At 44.2% G+C, this 15923-nt stretch overlaps 1 protein-coding gene across 3 annotated transcripts in view; it reads right to left on the reverse strand.

Annotated features, from left to right (window-relative positions):
• Positions 1-15923, reverse strand: part of wnk4a (WNK lysine deficient protein kinase 4a) — a 92989-nt gene that overhangs the window by 14154 nt on the left and 62912 nt on the right. For all 3 annotated transcript variants that reach the window (XM_078224014.1, XM_078224015.1, XM_078224016.1), the window contains exons 9-16: positions 15324-15394; positions 12712-12853; positions 10727-10843; positions 9713-9865; positions 7853-7910; positions 5843-5983; positions 1715-2751; positions 353-449 (exon numbers count right to left, since the gene is read on the reverse strand). In XM_078224014.1, coding sequence (XP_078080140.1) covers positions 353-449; positions 1715-2751; positions 5843-5983; positions 7853-7910; positions 9713-9865; positions 10727-10843; positions 12712-12853; positions 15324-15394 — 1816 coding nt within the window. The remainder of the gene's footprint in view (positions 1-352; positions 450-1714; positions 2752-5842; positions 5984-7852; positions 7911-9712; positions 9866-10726; positions 10844-12711; positions 12854-15323; positions 15395-15923) is intronic.

Raw genomic sequence — 15923 nt, forward strand, 5'->3', positions numbered from 1 at the left:
GCCATTCGGCCCATCAAATCTGCACCAACGACAGAGCACCCTACCCAGGCTCTATCCCCATAACTCCACATATTTACCCCACTAATCCCCCTAACCATACATCTTGGAACATGAAGGGGCAATTCAGCATGGCTAATCCACCAATTCTGCACATCTTTGGAGTGCGGGAGGAAACCTGAGCACCCGGTGGAAACCCAGGCAAACACAGGGAGAACGTGCAAACTTCACACAGACTCCACAGTGAAGTGGTAGGAACTACTGGCTGGAAATTAAAAGTGCTAAGTAACTAATTCACCAAAAAATGAAGCAATACCACATTGCAAAGCACATTGCAGATATAGTAGTCACTTACCCTCAGTAATGGGAGGCAATAGTAATTTTCCAGATTGTGATGATAGGGCTTCAGTTATAATCAATGATGGTATATCTTTCTTACTTATATCCAGCAACTGTTAGAAAGAGATTTCCGTAAATGTATATCAAAATTATGCAAAATAAGCATTTTTCATTTTTGCAGCACATTTATTAAAATATAACTCTGAACAAATTTGATTTGCAAGGCAGTAGTGGATTGATTGTTGCATTGTTGTCATTTCAATAGACATTTTTTATAATCCGTTCCTGGGATGTGGGTGCTCCTGGCAATCCCAGCATCTAGTGTCTATCCATAATTGCTGTAAAAAAAGTGGCTTGTTAGGCATTTCAGAGGGTAGTTGTAGGTCTGGAATCACCTAATCATAGAATCCCTACATTGCAGAAGCAGATCATTTGGCCCATTGAGTTTGCACCAACTCTCCGACACAGCATCCCACCCAGACCATATCCCCGTAACCCCAAGTATTTACGCCACAAATCCCCCCCCCCCCCCGCTAATCTACACATCTCGGGACACTATGGGGCAATTTAGCATGGCCAATCCACCTAATCTGCACATCTCTGGACTGTGGGAGGAAACTGGAGCACCCGGAGGAAACCCATGCAGATACAGGGAGAATGTGCAAACTCCACACCGACAGTGACCTGAGGCAGGAATTGAACTGGGATCCCTGGCGCTGTGAAGCAGCAGTGCTAACCACTGTGCCGCCGACAATATTGGCCAGACTGGGTTAAAGTTAGCAGATATCTTTCCTAACAACCAGATGGGAGTTGGATGGGATTTAACAGCAGTCTGGTAGTTACCGTTACCATTAACGATACTAACCTTTTGCTCTAGATTTATTCATTAACTGAATTGAAATTCTCCAGTCGTCATGGTGGAATTTGAACTCAAGTCTCAGGGACACTAGTTTAGGACTCTGGGTCACCAACCCAGACTCATAATTGTTACTAAAAGCAAAATACTACAGATGCTGGAAACCTGAAACAAAAGCAGAAAATGCTGGATAAACTCAGCAGGTCTGGCAGCATCCGTGGTAAGTGAAACACAGTTAACGTATTGAATCCATATGGCCTTTTTCAGTTCTGTAGAAAGGTCATATGGACTTGAAACGTTTCTCCCTCCACAGATGCTGCCAGACCTGCCGAGGTTATCCAGCATTTTCTATTTTCGTTTCATAAACGTTACTCTTCCCTTTAATTATGAGTCACTGCCATTGACTGCACAGCAATATTACATTACAGAGCACTCTGGAGACTTATTAATCAATTTTGCATTTCAGATATTATTAATTTATCGAATTCTAAATTTACCGTACTTATTAGCAATTCTACTTACCGAGAACTGTCTATTTTCTAGCTCTTTAGTCGAGCCGCTTATAAGATCTGCGACAGCGACTTGAGGCATGGGAGGCGAAACTAATGTGCTGCCACAGAAATTAGAATGAACGTAATTTCCTAGATTCACATTCTGATGCGGCGGATGGGAACCTGTAAGGTTAAATATCGGACTGGGATGCGAATAAAATTGAGGCTGTGCTGATGATGGAGGGCACATGTCTGATATTGCTGTGGGCATGGACATGAAAGCTGTTGTAGGAGTTGCGACGTTTTGGCGTGGGATACCCTGGATAGCAAAAGATGTGGGGCTGAAGTCAGTTTCTTTGCTTGACGCTACCAGGTGACCGAGTTCGGAATTCGATGTTTGCGGTACATAGCTGAAGCTGTGGAGCATCTCCGGAGATCTGTTGCATTCAGGAAAAATTGATCCAAGTTGCCCTTCCAGGCTCGCCATGCCACCATTCTCAACTTTATTTGGTTGGTGTCCAATACTTATTTCTGGCGATGAGAAATGAGGCAGCCTGGAAATGCTGACTGGCGGAGAGACTGGAGAAGTAATGTTGCTACTGGGAGACATCAGTGGAGGTGATGAAGAACTGCTGGGTAGGATTGTATGGACCAATTGACTCATGCACATCAGTGATAGCACATCAGCCAAGAGAGACAAGGGCTGCGTGGTTGGTGGCCAACTGTTAGCCTGTGGCTGTAAAAATTGTGGGATGTCTTTGCCAACATTCCCTGCGACCATTGTTGGAAGTTCTCTTTGAACAGCGTACTGTGGACTTCCCTGCTGATTCACTGTTAGGTTTTGAAGAGTGTTTGAAGCATAAGTAGCAGTAGGTAGAGACATTAACACTGGCTTAAAATTCTGTGGTGGTGTCGATATAAACAGTTCAGTTCCACTGTGTTCGCTATCAGAGCCTTGAATTGGACTGTAATGGTCAAGTGACACATTGTTAAGCATTGCTCCTGACGTATAGCCTGCTGAAATCGGTTGTGCGGTTGCTCTGGGCTGATTGTACACATTTGATGAAGCTGTAGGAAAATAGCGTAATGGCAGTTCAACTGGTTCAGAAACTCTTCACAAAACCACATTCAAAACACTCTTGTTTAATATCCTTTACTGGTGCTAGTGCTAAGAGCTATACTTGTTCCCTCACAGTGCTCACTCAGAACGTACAATCAGAAAAGAAGTACATTTTAATCACAGTTACTTTATGAGAAAATAAGACCATAAGACATAGGAACAGAATTAGGCCACTCGCCCCATCGAGTCTGCTCCACCATTCACTCATGGCTGATATTCTCTCATCCCCATTCTCCTCCCTTTTCCCCATAATCCCTGATCCCCTTATTAATCAAGAACCTATCTATCTTTGTCTTAAAGACACTCAATGATTTGGCCTCCAAAGCTTTCTGCGGCAAAGAGTTCCACAGATTCACCACTCTCTGGCTGAATACTTATGTAAATATGGAACGGGGCGTTTTTAAAAAAAAAAGTGAGTTTGATAAACACGACTTGGGAATTCTTAAAGATGGAAAATGCTGTTTCAGGTTCAGAAACAAGAAAGGGTCCACACAGGAAATGTGAAGTCAGCTGTTTTCTCTGCAGGTGGTGACTGAATGGGTAGAATTATCCTGGCAAAGCAGAGTGGGTTTGGAGGTGGGCATGCCGACAATCTCATTCCCGGTTGGTGTGCTGCTAGCTTTGAGCCTCCGGCCTTTTTTCAAGGAGGTGGCTGCTGTATGCACGCGTGTGTGGGTGTGTGCGCGCGTGTGTGGGTGTATGCGCGCGTGTGTGGGTGTATGCGCGCGTGTGTGGGTGTATGCGCGCGTGTGTGGGTGTATGCGCGCGTGTGTGGGTGTGTGTGTGTATGGGGAAGGCTACCCATCAGCCAAGACAGCAACCAATTATGCCAATTAGGGGAGGCAGTGACACAGTGATATTGTCACTGGACTAGCAACCCAGAGATCAGGGTAATGCTCTGGGGACCTGGGTTCAAATCCCACCATGGCAGATGGTGAAATTTGAATTCAATAAAACAACTCTGGAATTGAAAGCCTAACGATGACCACAAAACCATTGTTGATTGTCGTAAAAACCCATCTGGTTCACTAATGTCCTTGAGGGAAGGAAATCCTACATGTGACTCCAGAGCCACAGCAAAGTGGTTGACTCTCAAATGCCCCCTGAAAGGGCAGTTAGGGACGGGCAATAAATGCCAGCCCAGCCAGAAACACTCACGTTCCGTAAAATGAGTAAATTAAAAAAAAAATTTAAATGCCAATTGAGAGAATTTGTTGAACACGGTCTGGATTCTCCAGGCAGCAGGTAGCTCCCCCCTCCCCCAGCCCTCTATATGGCTGCAACCCAAAGATCCAACAGTAATGGCCTCCTGCTTCCCCCTCAGTTATGACATCCTGGCAGTGGTGGCCACAGTAGACACTGTATAATTTACAAGTCTTTAGAGAGTGCCTCCATCTCAAGGTATCCTCACTGTTCCCCATAGACAGCAGCAGCGGGCAACTCTTCCAGTGGTCACTCAGACTCTGCCGCACCCATTGTCCCTCCCAGCTGTGGAGCCGGCCGGCCTGCTGTCTTTCATTGGATGGAACTTCTGCAGGTGGCCTATTACTGGGTTGCCTCCTCGAAAATCTCCCCTTCACTCCACGGCCACTCTTTGGATTCCTGACTTGGCATTCAGCCCAGCAACTGATTCGGGACCTTGGCATCCCTCGCCCCTCTCTTCCCCCCCAACCAACCATTTCCCATGAAAGGAAACAGGCAGAATGTTCCCTGCCTTGTCTCTGTGTTGGCTACAAGGTTGCAATGTTAAATGGTGATAGATAATCTCAACGCAGTTCCCAATTGGCAACCGTGCCACTAAATTTAAAATCTCACTCAAGCAGGTGCTGGCTGTATGTTGCAAGAAATGATATTAAGTCCCATTAGAGCAGTAGAGATACTATTTTGCATTTGGAGTTGCCAAATAGTGAGTGAGCCTTGAGGTATAATATATCTAGGAATAAACCATGCTGGCCCCAACCGCCCAAAATAGAAAGCATCCCATTGCTTTGGGACACCATGTTTGTAATTCTGCTGCTGAGAGTCCAACAGTTGCAAGAATTGATCTACACTATCAAATTCCAGTGAAGCTATGATAGAAACAATACATTCATATGAAAAGCTGGCTTCCATAGAATCCCAACAGTGCAGAAGGAGGCCATTCGGCCCATCAGGCCTGCACTGACAACAAACCCACCTGAGCCCTTTCCCCGTAACCCCCATGTATTTACCCTGCTAATCCCCCTGACACTAAGGGGCAATTTTGCGTGACTAATCAATCTAACTTGCACATCTATGAAGTGTGGTAGGAAACAATGGTTAGCACTGCTGTCTCATAGCACCAGGGACCCAGGTTCGATTCCCGGCTTGGGTCACTGTCTGTGCGGAGTTTGCGTGTTCGCTCCGTGTTTGCATGGGTTTGCTCCGGGTGCTCCGGTTTCCTCCCACAGTCCGAAAGATGTGCAGGTTAGATGCATTGGTCATGCTAAATTCTCCCTCGGTGTATCCGAACAGGCAGGAGTGTGCCGACTAGGGAATTTTCACAGCAACTTCATTGCAGTCTTAATGTAAGCCTACTTTCGATACTAATAAATAAACTTTCAAACTTTAAACCGGAGCACTCGGAGGAAGCCCATGCAGTCACGGGGAGAACTTGCAAACTCCACACAGACAGACAGTCACGCGAGGCTGGAATTGAACCCGGGTCCCTGGCGCTGTGAGGTAGCAGTGCTAACCACTGTACCACCATGTCACCCTTTCTGTAGATTTTTTAAATACAGATAGCCAAACACCTAACAGATAGTCGGCCAAATATTTAAACCCTTTAGAAATGTCGAGACTGCTCACAATGTAAGGCATAACCATGTCGACAGAGGGAGAGCCACATAGAATCCATTTTGTGCAACCATTAAAAATGTTGTCACATCTATGGTATACCATCAATTTGAGCTGGACCTAAATTATATTAAAAATTGGAACAGATTGTCATTCTAAAATCTTTCATCTGGGCCTTATTATGTTCAATTTTTTCAGATATCTTGTTTTGTAAGGCATTCTTACCTGTAGCTGTGGCGATGACATAAGGCTGAACTGGCGAACTCACTGTCAAAGGACTTGGCAGCTTATTTTCAGGAACAGGGCTGACCAGAAACCTCCTTGTTGCAGACTCTACCACGTGACTGAGAGGGGTACTCATTTCATCTAACAAGGAATAAACAGATCAAGTTATGTGTTGCAATTCAATATCACATAAATTCGCAACAAGGACTGACTGGCAATGGTTATCTGACAATCTTGCGTCTTGCTGATGCTTTTGCCACTGGAGGAATTTGTTCAGCCAGAGAGTGGTGAATCTGTGGAACTCTTTGCCGCAGAAGGCTGTGGAGGCCAGGCCATTGAGTGTCTTTAAGACAGAGATAGATAGGTTCTTGATTAATAAGGGGATCAGGGGTTATGGGGAGAGGGAGGAGAATGGGGATGAGAAAACTATCAGCCATGGTTGAATGGTGGAGCAGACTCGATGGGCCAAGTGGCCTAAATCTGCTCCTATGTCTTATGGTCCAACTGATTGCAATTTCTTCATTATTTTCGGTCCAAGAAAATAATTACTGCCGAACTATCGTGAAAACAAAATGTACTGTCAATGCATTCAAAGATTGTAATTTTCAATATTGCCAAAGACTAAATATGCATCAAGATTTTAATTACAAATTTATTAGATAAATTAAAATGTCCCCATATTTTGGTTCTCGCGGAATACTAACATGACTGACCTCAGGTTAATTGAAACTGTTGCACTGTCGTAGGATTCACTCATGCCTATTCCTTGTCTGAGAAGTCATGGAATTGAAATACCTGCATTTCCTGTTTCTTTTGTTTGTCTGACAGAGTAGGCTTACTTCCCAGGAACTCTTCCATTCTGCTTCACAGCTCCAGGGACCTGGGTTCGATTACCGGCCTTGGTCACAGTCTGTGTGGAGTTTGCACATTCTCCTCGTGTCTGCGTGGGTTTCCTCCGGGTGCTCCGGTTTCCTCCCACAGTCCAAAGATGTGCGGGTTAGGTTGATTGGCCATGCTAAAATTGCCCCTTAGTGTCCCGGGATGCATAGATTAGAGGGATTAGCAGGTAAAATACATAGGGATATGGGGGTAGGGCCTGGGTGGGACTGTGGTCAGTGCAGATGCGGTGGGCTGAATGGCCTCTTTCTGTACTGTAGGGTTTCTATGATCTATTCCATTTCACTGGGAACAGGTGGATGGTTCATCTTAAGAACAATTCTTTGGCTAACCTCAGGGACATTTGTTTTTGCTTAGTCCTCACTGAATATTTGGATAGAATCCCTACATTGCAGAAGCAGGCCATTCAGCCCATCAAGTCTGCACCGACTCTCCAACAGAGCATCCCACCCAGACCCCATCCACGTAACCCCACACATATTTCCCCGCCAATCTTCCTACCTTAAACATCTTGAGACACTAAGGGACAATTTAGCATGGCCAATCCATTTAACTTGCACATCTTTGGACTATGAGAGGAAACCAGAGTACCCAGAGGAAACTCACGCAGACACAGAGAGAATGTGCAAACTCCACACGGTCATCCAAGGTTAAAATCGAACCCTGGTCCCTGGCGCTGTGAGGCAGCAGTGCTAACCACTGCAGGTTGGATTATTAGAAGTTAAGTTGAGGTGGACAAATATTTGATAGATCGAGGAACAGGAGCAATGGGGAAGTGACACAGAAAAGGAGCGGAGGCCAGCATTGATCAGCCATGATCATATTGAATGGCGAGGCAGGCTTGAAGGGCCTGGTGGCCTTTTCCTGCTTTTATTTCTTGTATTCTTGTGTTCTCAGGCAACCAGAGTTTAAATCCGGTCTAAACTGAGAGAATAAAGTCTTTCGAGCTGACAAGGCCTTTTGTGAAACAAGTTTGAGCACTGCTAATGCAGTTCCTACTGGATACAGGTCCACAACACAACACTGCCTGATATCCGAGTGTAGATAGGTACATTAGATGTAAAGGTCAATTCTGTGCTGCCGGCAAAAAAGGCATTCATTTGTGTAGCTCACCTCTCGAAGCTGAAGACAATAAAGTGGGATGTGGTGCCTGGTTTAACCTTTCTTCACTCTGTAAAACACAGGAGTATATGATCACACATGTATGACTCATTTATAAACTAGCTATTGTTCTTCACTTATTTAGGTTACAGAAAAATATGTGAAATTTAGTAAAATGATCAAATCACAAGAGGCAAGACAGGATCATTTTAATAGGATATTCGCTTTTCAATCACCTGAAAGCACTATTATAATATTTACTTATCAGTTAGTAAGTTGCACGTGATTTGATTTGATTTATTGTCACATTTATTAGCATACAGTGAAAAGTATTGTTTCTTGCGTGCTATACAGACAAGGCATACCATTCATAGAGAAGGAGAGAGAGAGTGCAGAATGTAGTGTTACAGTCATAGCTAGAGTAGAGAAAGATCAATTTAATGCGAGGTAGGTCCATTCAAAAGTCTGATGGCAGCAGGGAACAAGCAGTTCTTGATCCGGTTGATATGTGACCTCAGACGTTTGTATCTTTTTCCCCGAAGGAAGAAGGTGGAAGAGAGAATTTCCGGAGTGCGAGGGGTGCTTAATTATGCTGGTTGCTTTGCCGAGGCAGCGGGACGTGTAGACAGAGTCAATGCATAGATTTCAGATCACACAATCAAACGTAACAAGCTAGAAACTCTTACAGGTAATGGACCCTTTGGTTTATTTATTAGTGTCACAAGTAGACTCACATTAACACTGCAATGAAGTTACTGTGAAAATCCCCTCGTCGCCACATGCCTGTTCGGGTACACTGAGGGAGAATTTAGCACGGCCAATGCACCTAACCAACACGTCTTTTGGACGGTGGGAGGAAACCGGAGCACCCGGAGGAAACCCATGCAGACACAGGGAGAACGTGCAAACTCCACACAGACAGTGACCCAAGCTGTGAATTGAGGCCAGGTCCCTAGGGCTGTGAGGCATCAGTGCTAACCACTGTGCCACCAATAGACATACAGACGTACAACATTCAGGCGACATTCCTTTGTCCATTATTTTAACAGGTAGATGCTTATTTATTTAAGCAAATATATACTTGATGCACCTCTATTGGCAATATAACCTTTCCAGCCCTATGATTTTATCACTAATAATTTTACAGTCTAAAGACATTTTAGCCAAGGTAAACTTATGGAACTTAAAACAAAGATTTTTCATCCAAATAACTAGACTCCCTCCCCTCTCTGTTGATAAATCTGCTATCAAGCTTGCTACACAAGGTATGAAAATGAATGACCATATGGTAAGGACGATGAAGAGGATGTTTCAATGGTTTAATCGTTTATAAACTAAAAATAGTTGATAGCTATTTTAATTATAGCTCATAACAGAGACTGCAGCGGTTCAAGGCAGTGGCTTAGAAACTTAGAAATCCTACAGCACAGAAAGAGGCCATTCGGCCCATCGAGTCTGCACTGACCACAATCCCACCCAGGCCTTACCCCCATATCCCTACATATTTGCCCATTAATCCCTCTAACCTACGCATCCCAGGACACTAAGGGCAATTTTTTAGCATGGCCAAACAACCTAACCCGCACATCTTTGGACTGTGGGAGGAAACCGGAGCACCCGGAGGAAACCCATGCAGACACGGGGAGAACGTGCAAACTCCACACAGACAGTGACCCAAGCTGGGAATCGAACTCAGGTCCCTGGAGCTGTGAGGCAGCAGTACTAACCACTGTGCTACCATGCCGCCACCACTGTCTCAAGGGTAAATAGGGATGGGCATTACAATGCTGACTTAACCAGTGGCCACCACGTCCCCTGAAAGAACTTTAAAAATTGGAGACATAAATTTAAAAATCTTAACGCGCTTCTTACCTGAGAATCATGGAAACTGGCAGTACTTGACGGCTTACTAACTTTATCCCCATGAATATCCTTCTTCAAAACAGCTTCTGCTTTGTGTATGATTTCTTGCAGCTTACTGACAAAGCCATCCTTTTCTGAGAGTAGAATGAACTCCCTATTGATCTGAAAATACCACAGCATAAATCAGTCCACTCGGTAGACTAACCATTCACGGCAAAGAAGTAACACAAGTTTCTGGAGAGCCCCACACTAATGTTCCATTCAACTGCTTTGAGCAAACACTTCAGTAATCTGATTAACAGATATAATGGCGTGTTTAGTAATATCAAATATGTTTCAATAATATTGTTAAAGCCTTCACTTCATGAATGAACGATTGTAGTTTTGCACTGCATTCAAACAATGAATTCACAATTTGGTGTGTGATTTTTATAAGTTTATTTATTAGTCACAAGTAAAGCTTACATTAACATTGCAATGAAGTTACTGTGAAATTCCCTTAGTCGCCACACTCCGGCGCCTGTTCGGGTCAATGCACCTAACCAGCACGTCTTTTAGAATGTGGGAGAAAACCGGAGCACCCGGAGGAAACCCACGCAGACACGGGGAGAACGTGCAGACTCCACACAGACAGTGACCCAAGCTGGGAATCGCACCCGCATCCCTGCGTTGAGAGGCAGCAGTGCTAACCACTGTGCTACCGTGCTGCCCTGGCAAAACCAGATCCTCCACTAATGTGATTACCCCAAGGCAGAAGGCAGTACACTGGGAGATCGCTCCCCACTCACTGGGGAGAATCGCCTCTGGGCATTTCATTTGCACTGAGTGCTGTAAAATTGCGACTCGCAGCTTGCCGAAAAAAAAACTGTCCGCGCTCGCCCCAAGGCCGGAAATTCCTGCCCGTGGTCAACGAACGTTTGCGTGGTCTGCCCCCGCCTGCTACAATTCCCGTGGCTGGTGGGATGGGAAAATTCCGCCCCTAGCGTTTCCTAAAGAAGAGGACCTTTCTCATGATTTACCTACCATAACGCTGGCAATATCTTCCGGAGAGTCCCCTTCTAAATCAAACTTGAACGTTACCATTTTGTTGTTGTGCGTCTGGAGTTGACACTCTACCACGTGATCTCCTTTGTCTGAAATCTGTAGCAGGAATAGGAGCCATTAACAATGAGCTGGTGTGACAAGTACGCCAACAACAGCCTATGTGACCTGTGTTAACAGCATAAATTGCAGGTATTTCCTGGTGACCTACATTTTCAGGATCATAAGGATAGTGAGATAAACAAATTTAAATCAACATGAAGGCAAACAAATTTAAAAACAAATGCAAGAGCTAAACATACAGATGACAAACAAAAGAAACTAAATTTAGCTTTAATGTGACATGGGCAATTGACAGGCAGAATCCACCTGCCACCTGTTGCTACTGCAGCTGGGAAATCAAAGCTATTTTATAACATGAGCCCGATTTCCATAACTCATGTGACATGAGCAGCCCAGACCTGTATTCCAACGCTGTATTATGTACACTCCACCCATATGGAGATTTCACTCTAATGCTGTGTATACATCTTCAAACTCCAATTTGCCCCAGCAGAAATGACCTGTTAAAAAAGCCTACCAAAACCTCCCCCTTCTCCAATCAGCTTGGCTCATGTAGATCAGGCCCAGGACAGGGTGATTTGGTCGCTCGCCCTGTCTTGTCAGCCTGGATCTGAAATGTCTCAACTTGTTGAGACTCTGAATTGGATTTGATTTGATTGAATTGGAAAAGTATAAGCCTCTACTTTCTCAGGAGGCTAAGGGAATTCGTCATGTCCGCTACGACTCTCATAAATGTTTACAGCTGCACCATAGAAAGCATGATTTCTAGATGTATCACAGCTTGGTAAGGCTCCTGCTCTGATCAAGAAACTACAAAGGGTTGTGACCATAGTCCAGTCCATCACACAAACCAGCCTCCGATTCACTGACTCCGTCTACACTTCCTGCTGCCTCAGAAAAGCAGGAAGGACCCCACGCACCCCGGACATTCTCTCTTCCACCTTCTTCCATTGGGAAAAAATTGCAAAAGTCTGAGAACACGTGCCAACCGACTCAATAACAGCTTCTTCACTGCTGCCATCAGACTTTTGAATGGGCGTACCATATATTAAGTTAATCTTTCTCTACACCCTAGCTATGATTGTACCACTACATTCTGCACCCTCTCCTTTCCTTCTCCCCATATGTACTCTATGAACAGTATACTTTGTCTGTATAGTGCGCAAAAAAACAATACTTCTCACTGTATACCAAATACATGTGACAATAATAAATCAAATCAAAGGTGGGCACTCACACTGACTCATCTAATGGCCATCACTAAGATGGCACCAACTGGAGCACCAATGTAATAGGGAGAATAAGTGAGCCAGTGCCAATTTGAGCTTTGAAATTATTATGGGAATTCAAACAATATAGGGTAGGCTCATATTCAGCAGCCTGCATTCCCCAAACAAGAGGCCAAAAGATTGATGCCAAATTGGTCATTGGGCCTTATTTCAATAATTGGGGTGAGCAACTCGCACTGGTTGTGCCACCATGGGCAGTCTGCCACTTCAGGGCCAGGAAATACCTGCCTTCAGATTCCAATGCCAACCAATTTCTATCAACTACCATCAATTAAGTTTCAGTTTACATTGCAGTAGTTCCACAAAGTACACCAGTTGAGTATGATACTCATTGTATAAATGGGTGATTATTAGTGCTAGGTGCATTTTACATCAACATGTGACTCCACTGTTGGTAAAGCCCCAGAGTAACATCCCTGAAACTGTGTCTAGAGATTGCACAACCCTTCATTGTGGGCAATGCACTTTCCTTTACAATGTCAGGGTAAACATAAATCTGTACCACACTGTGAAGGGAAGCCCTTTGTGTGAACGTTCAGGAAAGCAAAAATTGGAGGAAAAGAATTCCCTTTGCGATTGTGTTGCTGGACAGGACCTGATTTGGAGAATGCTTACGTTAAGAATTCGTAACCTGGATCTTCCACGCCTGCGAATGAGTTTGCTGGATATATGTTTCACTGGCAGTTTTGCTGATCCTTCTCCTGCAGATAGACCTTCATACCCATCACTCATTCCAGAGGCAACATCTGAAGCATAGCTGTATAAAACCAACCAGAGCAGAAAACTGAGCCAACATTATCAAATACAGCAAGTCCTGGAAAAAAACTCAGCATGCTTAAGTTTTAAGTTTGAGTTTATTTATCAGTGTCACAAGTAGGCTTACATTAACACTGCGATGAAGTTACTGTGAAAATCCCCTAGTCGCCGCACTCCGGCACCCTGTTCGGGTACACCGAGGGCGAATTTAGCATGGCCAATGCACCAAACCAGCATGTCTTTCGGACTGTGGGAGGAAATTGGAACACCCGGAGGAAACCCATGCAGACACAGGGAGAACATGCAGTCTCAGCACAGATGGAGAGCCACGCCGGGAATCGACCCCAGGTCCCTGGCGCTGTGAGGCATCAGTGCTAACCACTGTGCCACCGTGCTGTCCAGTCTGGCAGCATCAGCGGAGAGAGAGACAGAGTTAACATTTCAAATCCAATATGACTCCCATTTTGAACTTAGTCTCTCTCCACAGATGCTGCCAGACCTGCCTAAGTCCCAAACAAGAGTCATATTGGACTCAACTTAGTTTCTCTCTCCACAGATGCCATCAGACCTCCTGAGTATTTTCAACACTTCGTTTTCAGTTCAGATTTCCAGCATCCATAGTATTCTGTTTTTCTAATTTAATATTACTTTTAAAAGGTCAAGAAAATAACATATGGATCCGGTTTCACCGATCTCACCCGCTACTAAGATTCTCCAGTCCCGCTGCAGTGAATGGAGATTTGGCTGAGCGCCAAATTCTCCATTCCCGTTTGCAGTAGTAGCGGGGCTTGGGAGACTGGAGAATTCCGGCCATGGTTAGCATTTATGCTTAAGAAGTGTCGTTCTATTCAGTTTCTGCATGCATTACTCAATTGAGACAACTATTTTTGTAATGTTAGCAACTTTTTAAGCAATTCCAAATGACTTGGACTCTTGTTTAAAAAGTGTCACGTTGAACCCAACAGTTACAGGCTGTAGGGTCCCATCTCAGAATATCTTCTTGCTGGAGGATAGCTGCCAAAAATTGGACAAGTTTTCTCAAATGCTACCTCATGCAATGCAGAAACACTATGGAGCCTTAACCCGGGGAGGGAGAGGTTAAAAGAGCTATTTTATATTGTTTGCATGTTATGTGGTCCACTGAGAAGATAAAGGAACTATAAAATAATACCCTTTAATCCAATTGTAATCAGCATATTATGGTTTTAAATGACTCATGATATTTACTCTTCAAATTGAAGTCCTGTCTAAGTGGCTGTAGATCTTTAATTCCATCTCTCACTTTAGTTTTTTGACCCTTCAAAGAACAAAAGGTTTTACTCTAGTGCAAAAATTAGTCCCATATTCACCTTTATATTATTTCTTGACAAATTAGTTATCGTTGCAAGTTGAGATTACTGCAAACCAAGTTGTTGTTCCACAAAAGTTGATAACTTTTTATGGTGGTACAATCATTGTCCCGTGACACCACAAAAAAAAACCACATGATCAGATATTTACTCTTCCTGTTATGGATATCTCTGCTCCTTTGAACAATTGCATGTTGTTGTCCAGATAAGAATTAATGAAAATTACATACCAAAGACTGACAAATTTAAATGTCCAATCAGAGAATGAACACATCCTTTTAAAAAATCAAAGTACAGTGCGGCCCCGTTATAACGCATGGTTGGGGTCCATAAAATGTTATCGCGAAAAAAGCGGGGTTGCGCTAAATTTGCCAATTTTTTGCGGGAAAAAAAGGGTCCAATGATTCATCACGTTATATCGAATTCGCACTAAATCGGGGCATGTTAAATCGGGGTTCCACTGTATACTCATAGGTCATTCTTTCTCTTCTTTTAAACCCGATTTGATTAGTCAGATGAGTGTTAGGACTCATCATAGAATCTACGGCACAGAGACAGGCACTTCAGCACAAATGGGTCCATGCCGACAAAAATGCCCATCTAAGCTAACCCCATTTGCCTGCATCTGGCCCATATCCCTCTAAACCTTTCCTATCCATGTATCTGTCCAAATGCCTTTTGAATGTTGTCAATGTCCCTGCCTCAACCACTTCCCCCGGCAGCTCATTCCACATACGTACCACCCTCTGTGTAAAAAAGTTGCTCCTCAGGTTCCCATTAATTCTTTCCCCTCTTGATTTAAACCTAAAGCCCTCTAGTTCTCGATTCCCCAACCCTGGGAAAAGGATCGAGTGCATTCACCTTATCCATGCTTCTCATGATCTTATACCCCTCTATAACATCACCTCTCAGTCTCCTACACTCCAAAGAAAAAAATCCTAGCCTGTCCAATCTCTCCCTATAACTCAGTGCCTTAAGTCCTGGCAACATCCTTGTAGATCTCTTCTGCACTCTCTCCAGTTTAATAAGATCTTTATTCAGATATATGAATCTTTAAAAGCGGAAGTACAAACAGATTAAGGATTTTAAAGAACTATGGGATCTTGCGGCATTTCTATTTACCTGTCACCTGGTGAATTGATCCCACTGTGAAGTGACAAATGATGCTTTGAGGGGATGGTCACAGCGATGCTCTGCAAAGAAAGAGGCAAAAGTGGATAAGAATTATGGAACATTTATTGAAAGACCCTGAAGAAACTTTTGAAGCTTCAGTAACGAAAGAACAGAACAGCAATCTGGAGGAAGGGGAGAGGATCATTCACCCTTTGTAGAACTGGCCTGACTTTTATAGAATCCCTACAGTGCAGAAGGAGGTCACAGAGAGTCTGCACCGACCCTCTGGCATCTTACTCAGGTCCAACCCCTGCTCTATATCCATGCATTTATCCCATTAATCCACCTAACCTACACATCTTGGGACACCAAGGGGCAATTTAACACAGCAAGTGCACCTAACCCGCACATCTTTGGACTGTGGGAGGAAACCTGAGCACCCAGAGGAAACCCACACAGACACGGGGAGAACGTGCAAACTCCACGCAGACTGTCATGCAAGACTGGAATCAAACCCGGGTCCACAGTGCTAACCACTGTGCCACCCTTTCATTGAAATAAAAATCAGACAAGCCCTACGATGGATGAACAGATCTGCTTCACTCCATC

This window comes from Mustelus asterias, chromosome 11, assembly GCF_964213995.1.
Source record: "Mustelus asterias chromosome 11, sMusAst1.hap1.1, whole genome shotgun sequence".
In the NCBI taxonomy this organism is placed as follows: Eukaryota; Metazoa; Chordata; class Chondrichthyes; order Carcharhiniformes; family Triakidae; genus Mustelus; species Mustelus asterias.